This window comes from Caretta caretta, chromosome 11, assembly GCF_965140235.1.
Source record: "Caretta caretta isolate rCarCar2 chromosome 11, rCarCar1.hap1, whole genome shotgun sequence".
NCBI classification, from domain to species: domain Eukaryota; kingdom Metazoa; phylum Chordata; order Testudines; family Cheloniidae; genus Caretta; species Caretta caretta.
This window is the reverse complement of record NC_134216.1, coordinates 50,472,714-50,487,751: the sequence shown is the minus strand read 5'-3', so window position 1 is coordinate 50,487,751 and position 15,038 is coordinate 50,472,714. Positions and strand designations below refer to the sequence as shown.

The 15,038-nt window shown below is 41.3% G+C and overlaps 1 protein-coding gene across 1 annotated transcript in view; it reads right to left on the bottom strand.

Moving 5' to 3' along the window:
* The window catches only part of LOC125645055 (hyalin-like), a 97,552-nt gene extending 82,868 nt beyond the window's left edge, over nt 1-14,684 (bottom strand). Inside the window, exons 1-2 of the mRNA XM_048869979.2 lie at nt 14,621-14,684; nt 14,145-14,333 (exon numbers count right to left, since the gene is read on the bottom strand). Coding sequence (XP_048725936.2) covers nt 14,145-14,333; nt 14,621-14,684 — 253 coding nt within the window. The remainder of the gene's footprint in view (nt 1-14,144; nt 14,334-14,620) is intronic.
* Nucleotides 14,685-15,038: the final 354 nt, after the last annotated feature.

The window sequence follows — 15,038 nt, the reverse complement described above, 5'->3', positions numbered from 1 at the left end:
ATAATGTAATAGCAAATATTTACATTGTGTATACCCTTGTAACTCAATTACCCATCAAAGAAATCTTGTGAAATGGTAATGGGAGATGAGCCAGGCTAAATCTTTATAGATGAGAAGGGTTCGGGTACTGCTTTTACCTGTAAGCTTTTGCTTTTGTACATCCAGACAGCCAATTTCTCCTCTGGCTGACACTGGTTTTACAATAGTTAACCTCTGTTGACTTCAGTGGAGTTACTTCTGGTTCACACTGCCATAAGAGTGGAATCCAATCCATTATTTTGATGCTGCCTGAGTGCATCTAGTCCTCTAAATGCTCAAATCTAATCAACTTTTAATTCTTAAAAAGATGGAGGAGTGCTTGATCATTCTTGGGCAAGTAAGAAAACGTATTAAGGCCCAAATTTTTGACATTTGTTCTCTCTTTCGAAACACTGAGATTCATGGAAGTACTGACAATGAAAAGCATTACTTCATTACATTATTTTACAGCATCAAGAAATGCCAAAACAAACAGAGTGGAGGCAATATTTCCAGGAACGATGAGAAATGGCATTGTTTGGAATACCCATGGGCGCAGTGGCTACCATTGATGGGCCTCCCAGCTAATGGGTATTTATTGGTCTTTTAGTCCCTTCTATTAAATTATTACAAGCAAGTGATTGTCTTTAACCATTTTAAAACAGATATTATCTTTCATTTTATTATATATGTGGCTTGCATAAGCCAGGCACATTTTTCAACAGAAGATAAAAGAGAACATTGTTTCATATCCTTTTTGCAATGGCAAAACCAATTACGTTTCTCAAGCATGTATTCCTTCCATTATTTAACTAAGGTTTGTAATGTGCTTTGAGATCAACAGATAAAACATGCTAGATAAGTACAAAGAATTATTATATTATCATCATTTATTAATGAAGGTGGATAGTTTCAAAGGCATAAATGGCAAGTTATGGCAGAAGCATGGTATATGATTTATTTTGTAAGGGTCTACACCAATGCCCCTGAAAGTCAGTGGGAATCTGCTCCTACAGAACAACCCTACTGAAGTCAATGGAGCTGGGCCCTCTGATGCCAGTGGTGAATTTGGCCCATATACTACCATAAGAGGTCTCTTTGTAGCTGTTGTTTTAAGAAATTATTTTGATACATTTATATTTAACAATCCAAGAACAGAAGGGATGAAAGACAATCATTAATTTTTAGCATGACCGTTTTTGCTGCAGGGGAGAATACACTGTGTGATCTCATATTCATTCCAAAACAGATTACATCAACAGTATCATCACCAGTTACTTAAATATCATAGACTAGATTTGGACAGGTTTCTTCTTAAAAATATGGAAATATGTTCTCTTAGAGAAGAAACATTTTCATTGAAGTCTTCACATGGCATTAAATGCACAATTATGGTGAAACAGGAACAATATTTAAATGATTCTGGAGCTCCATGGTCTAGTAGGTGGAAATTTTGTCTTTCAAGTCTATTTCAGACCAACAGGGAGGAAAGTATTTATATAAACTACTCATTTTTAACAGAATAGCAAGCAGGGAGAGGATTTACTCTCAGGAATTTTCCAATTAGGTACTATACTATACTTCCCATTTTCTCATGCCTTTGGAGTACATTGTTTCCATCCACTACCAATAGGTAAGAGTGGCTAGCACCATGTGCAATATTGATATAAAGAAAACATTTGCATTCCACATGTCCTTTGACTATGGTGTAAGGGGTTGTTCCCCCTACACAAACACTGAGGCTATTTCTACACTAGCGCAGTAAGTCTACCTAAGTTACGCAACTCCAGCTATGTGAATAATGTAGCTGGAGTTGACATAGCTTAGGTCGACTTACTGTGGTGCCTACATCATGCTGGGTCGACAGGAGACACTCTCCTGTCGACTTAGCTTACTCCTCTCGTTCCCGGTGGAGTACTGGGGTCAACCAGAGAGCGCTCTGCCATCGATTTAGTGGGTCTTCATTAGACCCACTAAATCAACCCCCTGGTGCATCAATCGCCACAGCATCAATCCTGCAGTAGTGTAGACATGGCCTGAGGCTGCTCTGATTTATACCAGCTGCCAACAGCTCCAAGGAGCTGAAACTGCAGCAAGGGTCTGGTGAAGTGTCAGGCCATCCTGTCTACACTCCATGTGCTGGCAGCAAGCTGGGGTGCAGGAAGAGGGGCAGCATAAAATGTTGTAGTATGGAGGCATCAGAGCAGGAGCCTCTAAACTGGCTCTGCATCACTGGAAGTACCCAGTGGAGCGTTGATCAGAAGAGGACATCCTAGACCTACCCTTTCACTTTTCAGAGTAGTGTACATTGATTTCATCACACAACAGCCAACTAAGCCCATAGGATTTCCATGCCTAAAACTGCATGAAAAAGCATTTGAACATTTTTATTCCCTGTTAGTTTCTTCCAGCAATGAACTAGATGTTGCAGTAAGTGAGAATTGTAGGGGATGAACGAATGCCTCATTGCTGAATACTAATTAAAACGCATCTTAAATCACAATCAACTCAAATTTGGTGGTAACCATTGTGACAGGGTGGGGCCAGATGGCTATAGGAGAGTAATAGAAGGCAGATATATTAACCCCAGGCTAAGTAGGTCCCTTTTCCCTGGGTAAGGTAACAGAACAATCAGGAACCTTCTGGAGACAATTAAGACAGGCTGATTAGAACACCTGCAGCCAATCAAGAAGCTGCTAGAATCAATTAAGGCAGGCTAATCAGGGCACCTCATTTTTAAAAAGGAGCTCACTTCAGTTTGTGGTGTGTGTGTGAGGAGCTGGAAGCAAGAGGCACTAGGAGCTGAGAGTGAGAACGCGGACTGTCGGAGGACTGAGGAGTACAAGCATTATCAGACACCAGGAGGAAGGTCCTACAGTGAGGATAAAGAAGGTGTTGGGAGGAGGCCATGGGGAAGTAGCCCAAGGAGTTGTATCTGTCGTACAGCTGTTCCAGGAGGCACTCTAGACAGCTGCATTCCACAGGGCCCTGGGCTGGAACCCGGAGTAGAGAGTGGGCCCGGGTTCCGCCCAAACCTCCCAACTCCTGGTCAGACACAGGAGGAGTCGACCTGGACTGTGAATTCAGAAAAACAGCCAAGCTGAGAGCTGCCGTGAAGCTTCAAGGCGAGCAAATCCGCCAATAAGCGCAAGACCCACCAAGGTAGAGCAGGAACTTTGTCACACCATACATTATTTCTACCAAAGGCCCAAAAGTGGAACAGCTGATTTCATACAGATTAGAATGGAGTGTATTGATAGAACTGTATGGGAAAACCCACTCAACTTAGTTTAAAGGCTATGATATAAATTTAACCCATAATATAATGAAGAGGGTTAGTGGCTGCAGTGCAATGGGGTGAAGTGAAAGCCAGTGCAAGTGTGTGGCTTCAGGGAGGCAGATACAAATAAATTCAGCACACAGGAGTATGGGAAATGAATTGGGAAAGGAAGACAGCAGTATGGATGCAGACATGTGTAATCCAAAGAAAAATATTTAAACAGAATATGTCTGTGCTGCAAATTTTGTTACAAATAGCAAATCCTAACCCAAATTATTAAAAAAAACAATCAGAGTTCTTCAACCAGAGAAGACACTGAACTGCTAATAGATTTCAAGTATTTATGAGGAACATATTCATATACAAATCACCTCATAAAAGTTTCATATGCACTAAAGGAGCACAGAAATTTTAGAACACAGTTTAATAATGCACTACAGTACATTAAACCAAACCTATCGGAAAAAAGTATTGTACTCCCAGACTGTACTTACAGAAGAGGCTGTATAAGTTCCCAAGACTACGTTTGCTGAACATTTTCATGAAGTTTCCAACACTTTCCGGAGCTGACTTAAAAAAACACATTTTTTAGACTGACATGCAGGACTCTAAGGTTACAGAAACAAATTGCAATTAAAAAGGGTGTAAAAAGGAAAGGTCATGTAAAATGAATAGGAACATGACCTACCCTACACAGCACTGATGTATAAAAACATACAGGATGGGAAGGCGCCAGCCGCATGCTTCCCTATCTAATCAGCTGTGCCTGTGATAAAGAAGGAAATAAGTTAAAGGGAGGAACTCTTCAACACTTAAACAATCCCCAAGACTCCAGTCCTGCAGTAGTTGTATTGTGTCTTTAGGATTCAGGCCAACTGAATAGCTAAAACTGTAAAAGAAAATTTAGCAGTCATCCATTGTCCACTTTATGTTTGTTCATGGATAAAGACTTGCTTGTGCAGGGATGATAAATACTATTCTTCACAAGTTATACAGTGAGGCAAATTCTGCATCACGTAGCCCTGCTACATGAACAATGCTGTACAGCTCCATAGAGGGCAGTACAGAAGCTACTGCTATAATGACTTTCCTATTCCCTTCTGTCAAAACACCTCACTAATGTGTCTCCTGTTCCAATTCTTCACCTTTCGTAGTAATACATTGGGATGTATCTGAAAGAGGTATGCCTACTTAAAACTGGGTTTGGTAGCAGTAATATTAATTAATTCCCTCAAATTTCTAAAAAGCAACAGAGTGTCAAGGGATTTAAGATCTCTGAACCTTAGATTCATAGAGATTAAGTCTGGAAAGGACCACTAGATCATCTAGTCTGATCTCCTGTAAATCACAGGCTATTAAATTATACCCGGTTACTCCTGTATTGAGCCCAATACCTTATGTTTGGCCAAACCATAACTTCCAGAAAGGCATCTAGTCTTGATCTGAAGGCATCAAGAGATGGAAAATCCACCACTTCCTTTGGTAGTTTGTTCCAGTTAAACACCCTCACTGTTAAAAACACATGCCTAATTTATCATTTGAATTTGTCTGGCTTCAGTTTCCAGCCACTGGTTCTTGTTATGCCTTTCTCCACTAGATAAAAGAGCCCTTCAATACCCAGTATTTTCTCTCCATAAAGATATTTATACATCATAATCAAGTCACCTTTCATCTAGAGTCTGGTGTCCTCTCCTATTTCCATCTGCTGCCTGACTCTGGGGGTTGCTCCCTCTGACTCTTTTTTGCCTGGACAATTTTTGTAAAATGGCTGTTTATTGCTTGGGTCAAATTTTGCCTTCATTGACACCTGTGTAACCCCACTGTCTTCAAAAGGGTGGCACAGCTGTACAGGAGACCATTAAACAGGTTTTTTATCATCCATACCTTTTAAATTTACCTTGATAATTTCCTATTCCAATTATAGGGAATGCTGTAAATTCTGCACCACAGATAAATACAAGCAGCTAAGAAGTAGTGGCAAGAGTTCCGTTAATTCACAGAATAGGGTCAAGTATTGTGAAAGCTGAGTCCAGCCCATGGGCTGTCTGACTTTGATGGATGAGGTCATTTGTTACAATAAATGGGCTTCCTTATATTTATTGTTATGATACTAAGAAGTCAATATTTCTGTATTATTTTGGGGTTGCATAAGGGAGGGGAATTTTGTGGGCAAGGGGCTATTTTTGTTGCTTCCATAGGGGCCCCTTAAGGTCTAGCTAGGTGCTCCCTTTCTATTATTGTAGAAATCCAAAGAAACAGGCATATGAAACTTGTATGGCCGGGAAAATAGAAGGAGAATGTAGTAAAGAAGGGAGATTGGTGTTTCTATAAAAAGAAAAGGAGTACTTGTGGCACCTTAGAGACTAACAAATTTATTTGAGCATTTCTATGACATCCACCTCAACCTCCTCTAACCCTAGGCAGGGTTGGGGCAGTACTGCTCTCCCACCAAACCTGTGTGAATTCCATATTTACGTTAATACTGCTCAGTTCACTGTAACCCGCCCTACTTGAGAAAAGAGCGAGTCCAGGTCCAGAGGCAGGCAGGGGAATTCCCTGGTAGCATGGTTGGTCAAGAGCATCACCGCAAGAAGTTAAAGGAGACCAAGAGACCAGCAAGGAAACACAAATCTCTGCCCATATGGTCCTGTGCCTCCAAAAATTCTGGTTTTATATATAATTCATGCATGAAAATACATTTCTGTGATTTGCCCCCTTGACTCTGAACAGCACACTGCCCCAGAACTGTGATATATTTGAAATGACCAGACTGGCTTTGATTTAATAGTTGTTTTTCTCATTAAAGCGAGCTGTTTATACAAAGATATCTTGCTTAAACAAGACAAGCTGCTCCACTACAGAAGGAATTCATTAGTCGTCATTATAGCTAATGTACAACAAATTTCAGGTCCCTGTTTAACAGATTTTGTGTAATTTTTAAAAGCTCCAAAAGAAGGTGCACTTTTTAATTTGGGAACGTTCAGAAGTGTTTGATTCATAAAGGACAACTTGATTTTTATTTTCTTCTTTGAAATCTGAGAGCAAAAGAGAATGATCAAAGTGTCTGAATATTTCAATGTGATTACTGCAATTGAAACAAATTATATCTATATCTAAATAAATGCCTCTAGCTTGTAAAAGCTATAGCCTCTATAAAGACAGTCAGAGATATATTTTGTACCTTGCCCTGTTTACTAAAATGAGCCACTACTCTTTTGTTGTGAAGAGTAAAGTACATATTTTAGAAGTCATCTAACTTTTGATACTTTCCTGCACTTCCAGATATAAAGCCACAAACAATACAGTAAATAAAAAGAACTAGCACCTGCAGTTGTACAGATCATTTTAATAATGGATTTTGAAACTCACCAAGGTTCATCAAACCTCTGAATGAATTTTAAGAAGATCTGCCCTAGACCTAAAACAACAACCAAGATAATTTTCACTTGTGTTCAGATTTCATTTGAGGGTGACCAGCCTAGGATCGCCTTCCTTCCTTCCATAAGCTAGACTATCTCTCCCTTCAGACTGAATTATCTTCTCGGAGGTCCACTCACTTGATTCCCCCTCCTGTATATTTTTTGAAACTGGCATATAAGATGTATTTCATTGAACACTCTCTTTAGCATCTTCTGGGGGAAGGCTATAGGCAGGCTGCAGCATCAGGACTGAAAACAGAGTGGTTTCAGTGGAGTATGAGCATATTTGACTCTATAAGGATAAGAGAATCCACTAGGCAAAAAAAGACAATCTCATTCTCGTGAGACACTAGAATGAGAGATATCAGATGGTAACGACATATAGGTAACACATATGAACTGTTGACCTGGAGGGCAAAGATCCTTTATCTCTTTTTACATAGGCAAATACACAAATGTATTAAAGTAATCTTATCCCAACTATTCAAACTTCTTTAGTCTTCAAAAACTGTATTTTTAACTCATAAATTAAGAGGCACAAAAATGAAAAAAATCAATGAAGGGTAACCATACTTCTCAAACTTCTGAGATGATGTGGACTTGTATGGAGTCCCCACTGTAGCAAAGTTATGGAGGCTGGCCCTGCCCTCCAATTGGCTGGGGATGAGCAGGCAGAAGGAGCTGGCCTCTCCAGGCTTCCAGAGCTCTGCCTGGCTAAAGAGCTAGCAGGAAATCCAGGCCCTACTTCTTGCTGCAGATAGGAAGATAGGGTTGTCTTTCGAGTAAGGAATATATGGGCTGAAGCCATGGCACAGTGCTGCTGCAGGGAGACAATAGACCATGAGTCTGAACTTCAGGCTGGAGGAGAGGCCGAGGGAGTAGCCTGTCTGCATGACCACTGTGAGCATGCAGTGCACGTGAGAAACACCCAGAGCCCAGATGACGGCCTGATCTGTGACTGAGGGACTGATGCTGAAGGGGCTTTTGGATGGTTTGTTGACCAGTGAAGGCTCTGGAGTGACTTCTGCATGAATTCCTGCCTCGCGAAAAGCTGTAGGGGAGAGTTTGGAACTAACGTACAGTAAAAGGAGCCACGGTATCAACTTAAACTTTCGGTAAAGGGCATGGATTGGTTCTCATTATAATTGATTGGTCCATCCCTAGTATAGTTGAACTATGCAGTCCTCTCATCAAATCTGTCTTTGAGAATGTTGGCCATATTCTCAGCTAATAGCAACTGGTGTAGCTCCATTTTTACTTCAATAAGGCTATGCCAATTTACATTAGCTGAGGATCTGTTCCTCCATTTTTCCCATTTTAAAATAAATTGTCATTGTTTGAAACAGATGTGTTTATTTCCAACTGACAGAATCAAATATGTCAGTGGAATTATACCAAGTATAAACTTAAATGGAGTTAGAATGGTTTTAAGTCAATAAGTAATTAGAATAATGTTTCAAATACATGCGATCTGGAGGAAAATAAATTAAAAATCATTGTTGCTTGAATCACTTCATCATTTGCTAAGCATGTGGTTTTAAAATTCATCATTTACAGTTCAGTTCAATAATGAAAAAGTTACCATAGCAACTCTAAATCTCATGGCACTTCTAATACTTCCACAGTATAGTATAGGTCACTTTCCTAGCAAACACTAAAATGATACATAATATATGCTAATTTTGTATCTTGGACTTGATGAAAATCAAAATAAGTGTCTACATTTGAACATAGACATATCTTCATTTATGGCTGTAATCTAGCTCTCAACTGGTGTTTAAAGTGCCTGTTTTGCCTCCTTGCTTCTAGATCTCACCAACCCCGGATTAAGCAAAAGATGAGACTAGCCTGTCCTCACCTTGAAGTCATTCTTATCATAAGGAATGCTGAGAGACAATTGTGCCAATATATTTTCTATGTTACTTTCCCTATTATTTTGATACTTGAAATACTTGTAGGAAAACAGGAATTTTTTTTTCTTTCCAGGAGTCAATGTGCTCCTGCTACATACTCCCCATCTGAAGTAGTAATCCTGTTTACAATATCAGAATTGGTTGCTGTATAAATAACTGTGTTTTGACAAACATGAGTTCATGTGGGGAATAAGCAGCAGAGTCTAATGAATTTGTTAGAAACGAAGATGCTATTTTTGTTCAAATGAATACAGAGTGCCTGCTTCTGACCTCATTTACACAGGATTGACACCAGTGTACATCATTGCCTTCAACTGAGTAACCTCTGATTTATACCAGGGCAACATCAAAATTAGGCCCAGAAAACCTATGCTAACTTAAAAGAGAATTATCTCTAAATAGACTTTCAAAGTTTCTCAAGGGGTCTCAGCAGGTTTTTATACATTTAAATCACTAAAGAATGAGGATGGGTATTAGGTGATATTACTAAGGTGCTGAGAAATGGTACACTTCCTGAGTTAAAGGGGTGTTACAGAATAGAGCAGATGGATTGGAGTGCAGCATTAGAGGTTGTGACTTCCAAAATATTTGACTGGCAATTTTAAACTGGATAATAACTATGAAGACTATCTCTCTTTACTTCCCTTCTCATCTGTGTACATCCCGCAAAGGAAATCAGACCTGGGTTTTCAACAGTGATGGGCAAATTCAGAAAGCTTTGTTCAGAGAAGTACCCAAACGTTTGGATGTTTATCCAAACTATTCCAAAACCCTGGCCATGCAGAACCCTGGCCATCTCAGAACACCCTTTCTCATGAAGTTTCCTGGTTTTGATCAAGCTGGAAATAGCACTAAAACAGTCTGACCTGTGGTACTTGACGCATCAGTTTCTGGTACTGCCCAGAAGTCAGAGTACAGAAATGCAGTTAGGGATCAGACCCTCATGTGCTGGTGATGCACCTGGAACAGCTGGCAGGGGGTAGTAAAAAGTGTTTTTATGGCCTCCCTATACTGGGGTGAACTGGGACCCACTCACCGAGCCAACCCCCAACATGTCTCCTATATTTAGGGACATGGTGAGGGTGGTGTAAAACTTGTTATGTTGACGCTATGCCACTCAGATATGTCCCTTATGCTAAACTAATCTCAAATTAGCTGCTTATGTCAAACTTCTAGCTGCAGCCGCTCTGCACTGCAGGACTGGCCCAAACAACTGGAAGGGGAGCGAAGATCTGGCCCTACATGTCTATCTACATGTTTACATCCACAAAATGCAGTAACCATTTTTGACCCTATAAAGTTGGGGTTTCTGTGTGAACTGTGTCTTTTGCTCATAGCCACAGGCCCAATCAGAGAGCAGGGAAAGGCTTACACGCGTGAAAATTAATCACTACAACTTTAAATGGTTAGTATGATGCCCAAGGTAATGTCTCATTATTTCCTAGTGTTCTCTCTGTCCGTTTCTGTATCCCTCCAAACAATATTTATATTTATTACACACCTGACCACCCACTACTGCACTCTGAAATAAGTGACTTCATTTCATTAAACAGTTACTGATACAAATGCAGTGTAGTTCTTTTCAGCACACTCTTTTTTATCTCCTTTTACATTTATGTAAGGCTTTGGGAATCATTGAGCTGCTCTGTAAGTTAAACATTTTCAAGACAAACACTTTTCAGAGCAGCCTATAAGATAAATATTTAAAGCAATCTCCTCCACCCCCCAGGCCTCCCCTGTGTCTGGCAAATAACCCTGTTTAAGACTTGCATATTGTAACAATACTGATATTGAGCCAAATTCAGCACTGGTGTAAATGACACACAACTCCACTGACTTAAGTGGAACTGCATCCCCTTAGAACAATGGTGAACTTATCCGACTCTGTTTTGGTTTCATCCTTTATACACACATCTTCAGATGCACATGCCACACAAAAGCCAAACTAGGACATGTCATTATCACGTGTGTCAGAATCTATTTATGAGGAAATGGTGTTGTGTGTCAAAAAACACAGAGACCAGTAGTTACTCATGTTGCATAGCACCTTAACCACAAGAGGTCTAATTCACTTCAGTGGAACCACTTATATAATAAAGCTCTATTTCACATGAGTAGGGCCCTGCCAAATTCACGGCCATGAAAAACGCGTCACGGACCATGAAATCTGGTCTTTTACCCTATACTATACAGATTTAATGGGGGAGACCAGTGTTTCTCAAATTGGGGGTCCTGACCCAAAAAGTCAGCTGCAGAGGGGTCACAAAGTTATTTTAGGGGGGTCGCAGTATTGCCACTCTTACTTCTGTGCTGTCTTCAGAGCTGGGTGGCTGCAGAACAGTGCAGAAGGATGGTGACACAGTATCCAGCGTGGCCTGGGGAGCTAGTGGGGGACCTGGTGCAAGCAGCAGCAAGTGACCCAGCCCCAGCCTGCCCTGCTCTGCCCGGCATTGCTCAGGGGAGGGGGCAGAAGTCAGAAAGAGGCAGTGCAGGGGCTCGGGGTGGAATGGGAGCGGGGCACGGGCAGAGCAGGGATGGGAAGAGGCGGGGCGGGAACTTGCGGGAAGGGGTGGAGTGGGGCCGGGGCCTGGGGTGGAGGGTGACCCGGGCCCCACACTCTCCTAGGGACAGCCCTGAGAATTGCAATACTGTACCAGGCCACCCTTACTTCTGCACTGCTGCCTTCAGAGTTGGGCAGCTGGAGAGTTGTGGCTCCTGACTGAGGGCCCAGCTCTGCAGGCAGCAGAACAGAAGTAAGGGTGGCAATACCACACCATGCCACCCTCCCTTCTGCACTACTGCTGCTGGCAGCGGGTCTGCCTTCAGAGCTGGGATCCCGGCCAGCAGCCACCGCTCTCCAGCTGCCCAGCTCTGAAGGCAGGGCCGCTGCCAGCAGCGGCACAGAAGTAAGGGTAGCAGAACCGCAACCCCCCCTACAATAATCTTGCAGACCCCACCCCCCACAACAACTCCTTTTTGGGTCAGGACCCCTACAATGACAACACCATGAAATTTATGTTTTTTTAAAATCCTGTGACCATGAAATTGACCAAAATGGACCGTGAATTTTGGTAGGGCCCTACACATGAGCAAGGCAATCTGACCCATAAAGTTTAGTGATGAGAAAAATTCAAAATAACTAGAAGTTTAACTGAATCCTGTCTGAAAAAAATATATCATGAATGAATGAATGGTAGCATCAGCAGCAAAAACACAAGAATAATATATTTTGCATTAACTCAGGGCTTTACATGTTCAAAATGCTGTACAAACAAACTAATCCTTGGGTAGGTTTTGTAGGAAAAAATTTTCTTCAGAAAGTGAATCCAATATAATGGCTAAATAATACAGAGTAATTAGCTAAAGCATACACTATGAGTTTGTCCCGCTTTCACTGCAGTCAATTAATGACTCCCATTGACTGCAACAAGAGCTGGTGCACACCTTAAGGGTATGTCTACACTGCAATTAAAAACCCTGTGAGGTGGGAGGTCCCAGAGCTCAGGCTGCAACCTGAGCCCAAAAGTCTACACCACAATTAAACAGTCCCTTAGCCCAAGCCCTGCAAGCCTGGCATGGACAAGCCACAGGTGTCTAATTGTAGCGTAGACATAATAAGCTACTACCAGTGCTTAACCTCTCTTATCAATGGTTCCCTTGAAGATAACCGGAAGACTGAAATTATGATAGATATCACCTTACTTCTGTCAAATGTGGATATAGACATCAAAGGATATTCAGAACAAAAGGGGTTCCGACGACATCTTCTTCCTCCTTATCTCCAGCTCAGTTGAAAAACTAGAGGAACCAAGTTTGCCCTCACATCCATGGGGATAGGTGAACCATATAATGTGCTGACACTTTGCACAGAAGTTTAACATTATTGCTCTTTACATAATCACATGAGAAATACACAGATCTATACAAAAAGAATAAACCCTACAATCATTTCCCTGACTCAGTTTCCTCACCACTCCAAAGCATTCTTTGGGCTAGAGTCAGGGTCCTCTGTGGGATCCTGGGTCCCCATGCAGCTGCATGACTTCTTTTCCAAACCATGGAGCCTATCTTCCTAAGTAAGTTGGCTTCCAACGATCCTGGTAATCCGCCCCATTTTCCTATCCTGCCCAATTTCCTGAGTATGTCTCTGTAAGTATTTCCCATGTGAGTCTTTTGGCTTTGTCCTTCAGTAACTCTCCATTGCTCTCCACTTCCCTCTCTTCAGACAGGAGGAGGAAGTATCTACTCCCAGATCAAGCAAACCCATTGTACCAAGGTACTTTACCTATGATCACTGAGTTATAATGACTCCCCATTGTCTCTAGCCTGGCAGAGATGTGGAAACGGTGCCAGCTCATGGGGAAACGCATACAGAGGAGCACTTGTGATATGGCAATTTTCATAGTAATAACTTTATAATATGAACCAGGATACATAAGTGGTACAGACAGACTCCCCAAATTGTCACACTGTGCAAGTAACATTTAACAAAGGGGTCACAATCTGGCCTTACGAAAGGAGTTGCATGTCAGAATCTTTTAGTGCATTGGAAGTGCAATGGGGCTCTTCCTTAATCAGAAACACAAATCAAAAAATGCACACCAGATTCTTTGCATTTACAGTTCATACCACTGAGCACCTGGTCCTGCCTTTCAGTGCTAATGACAATCCATTCTCTGCTAATCTCTGTCAGAGCTCTCAATAACCCCGAAATGGTGGCACAGACTTAAATGAGGCTGTCTCCAGCGCTGGACCCCAGCATAACACAGGGCCTGCTCTTGTAAGATTCTCAGTTGTCATTCTCAATGGTAAAACTGCCATTGGCTGTAATGGGCGCATGCGGAATCCCATTGTGATCTAGAAGAAAGTCAGCAGCAGTACTGATAGATAGTGAATTTAAAGGAAACCTGTAATTCTATATCCTGTAATAAACAGATCATAAGGTCTGAGTAGAACAACAATGGAGCAGGCAAAGAGCAGCAGTGGGGCCCAAAGGCTGATGTTAAAGAACCCCCCTAAAGCTTTAAGAAATGTGTATTACACAAATACACAGGCCCAAACCTTCAAAGCATAATGCTATGAGGAGCTGTGCATCTTCAGCTCCTACCGAAGTCACCCTTCCTAGAGGCACTCAGCACCTCACAAGATTGGGCTCCTCAATGTCTTTTTCCTGGGGTTCTAAGAGGAAGTCCTACCTCACAAGATAACAAGGGAAAAACACAATAGGAATGAGTGAGCCAACTACAAAGGTTAGGATGAGAAACAGGACTATTGGAACCATTCACTCTCAGAAGTAGCTGATGTTCCTCCACTCCTTACTAAAGGTTCCTAATTTGGTTCCTGACATCTACCAAAAAGCTGACAGCTGAATCCAGACCAAGTTAAAGATAATATACAAATTTCAACAAACTCCAGCATCACCAATGGCTAAAGCATGCATAACTTTACTTTATAAATCACCACAGCATTAACTATCTGTTGGGAAAAAGAGAGCAACAGTCAGTATTTAGCTACCTTTCAATGTGCAGTTAGGCCAAGGAACACTTTCTTCTGGAGGCACTGCAGTCCACACTCCTGTTGGATGGCACAAATAGCCATTTGCCGGTTCACTGTCAAACTGGAAACCATCTTTGCAACGAATAATGCAGTAATCAGCTCGACAGTACAAAAATCCATTTGTGGGAGATGGAAATTTCTTGCATGCTGAGAAAAACAAGCAAGATCCTTTTAGATTTAAAAAAATAATTTGAAAATATTAAAAGTTGATTTTTGTGTGTGTTACAAAGCCATTTATTAAGTCAATAACTGTACCTGTAGTTTATCTGTGCATTTCAGTTACTTTGCTGTCAAACTCCAGCATTTGTTAACCTGTCATTTAACTTCAAATGAGGAAAAAGCATGTTGTCGGTCTGCAATCCAGAAGGAGATTGGTATGTTTCAACTGGATTCCCCATTGCATGTGCTGTTAAAATCTTCGCAATTATAATTACCTGAAGGTGGCATCTGTCCTGGGGATAGCAAGGAAGACACTGTCAGAAGACAAACGGATGCCATGGTTGTGAGAAAAAGCAGCATGATTTGGATATTTTTTTTAATTGAAGCATCAACTCCTTTACAGCACAGAGATGCTGGTACTCTTCATCTAATCGAGAAACCCTGTTTACTTAACAGTTAAACATTTAACTGGGGACAAATAAACCTTACAAACATTACCAAGGCTAAAGGGGAAGAGCCGTAGATAGACATGTTAATGATCATAAAGAAGACAAAGGGCAGTGAATGTATTCACTGAGGTGCATAACATTTATACAAATTGATTAGCTATTTTAAAGTGATGGCCCAGGTTGACGTTGATACCATTCCTAAATTCACGGAGCAGCCTTAGGAGATGATTGGCTCACCTTTCAT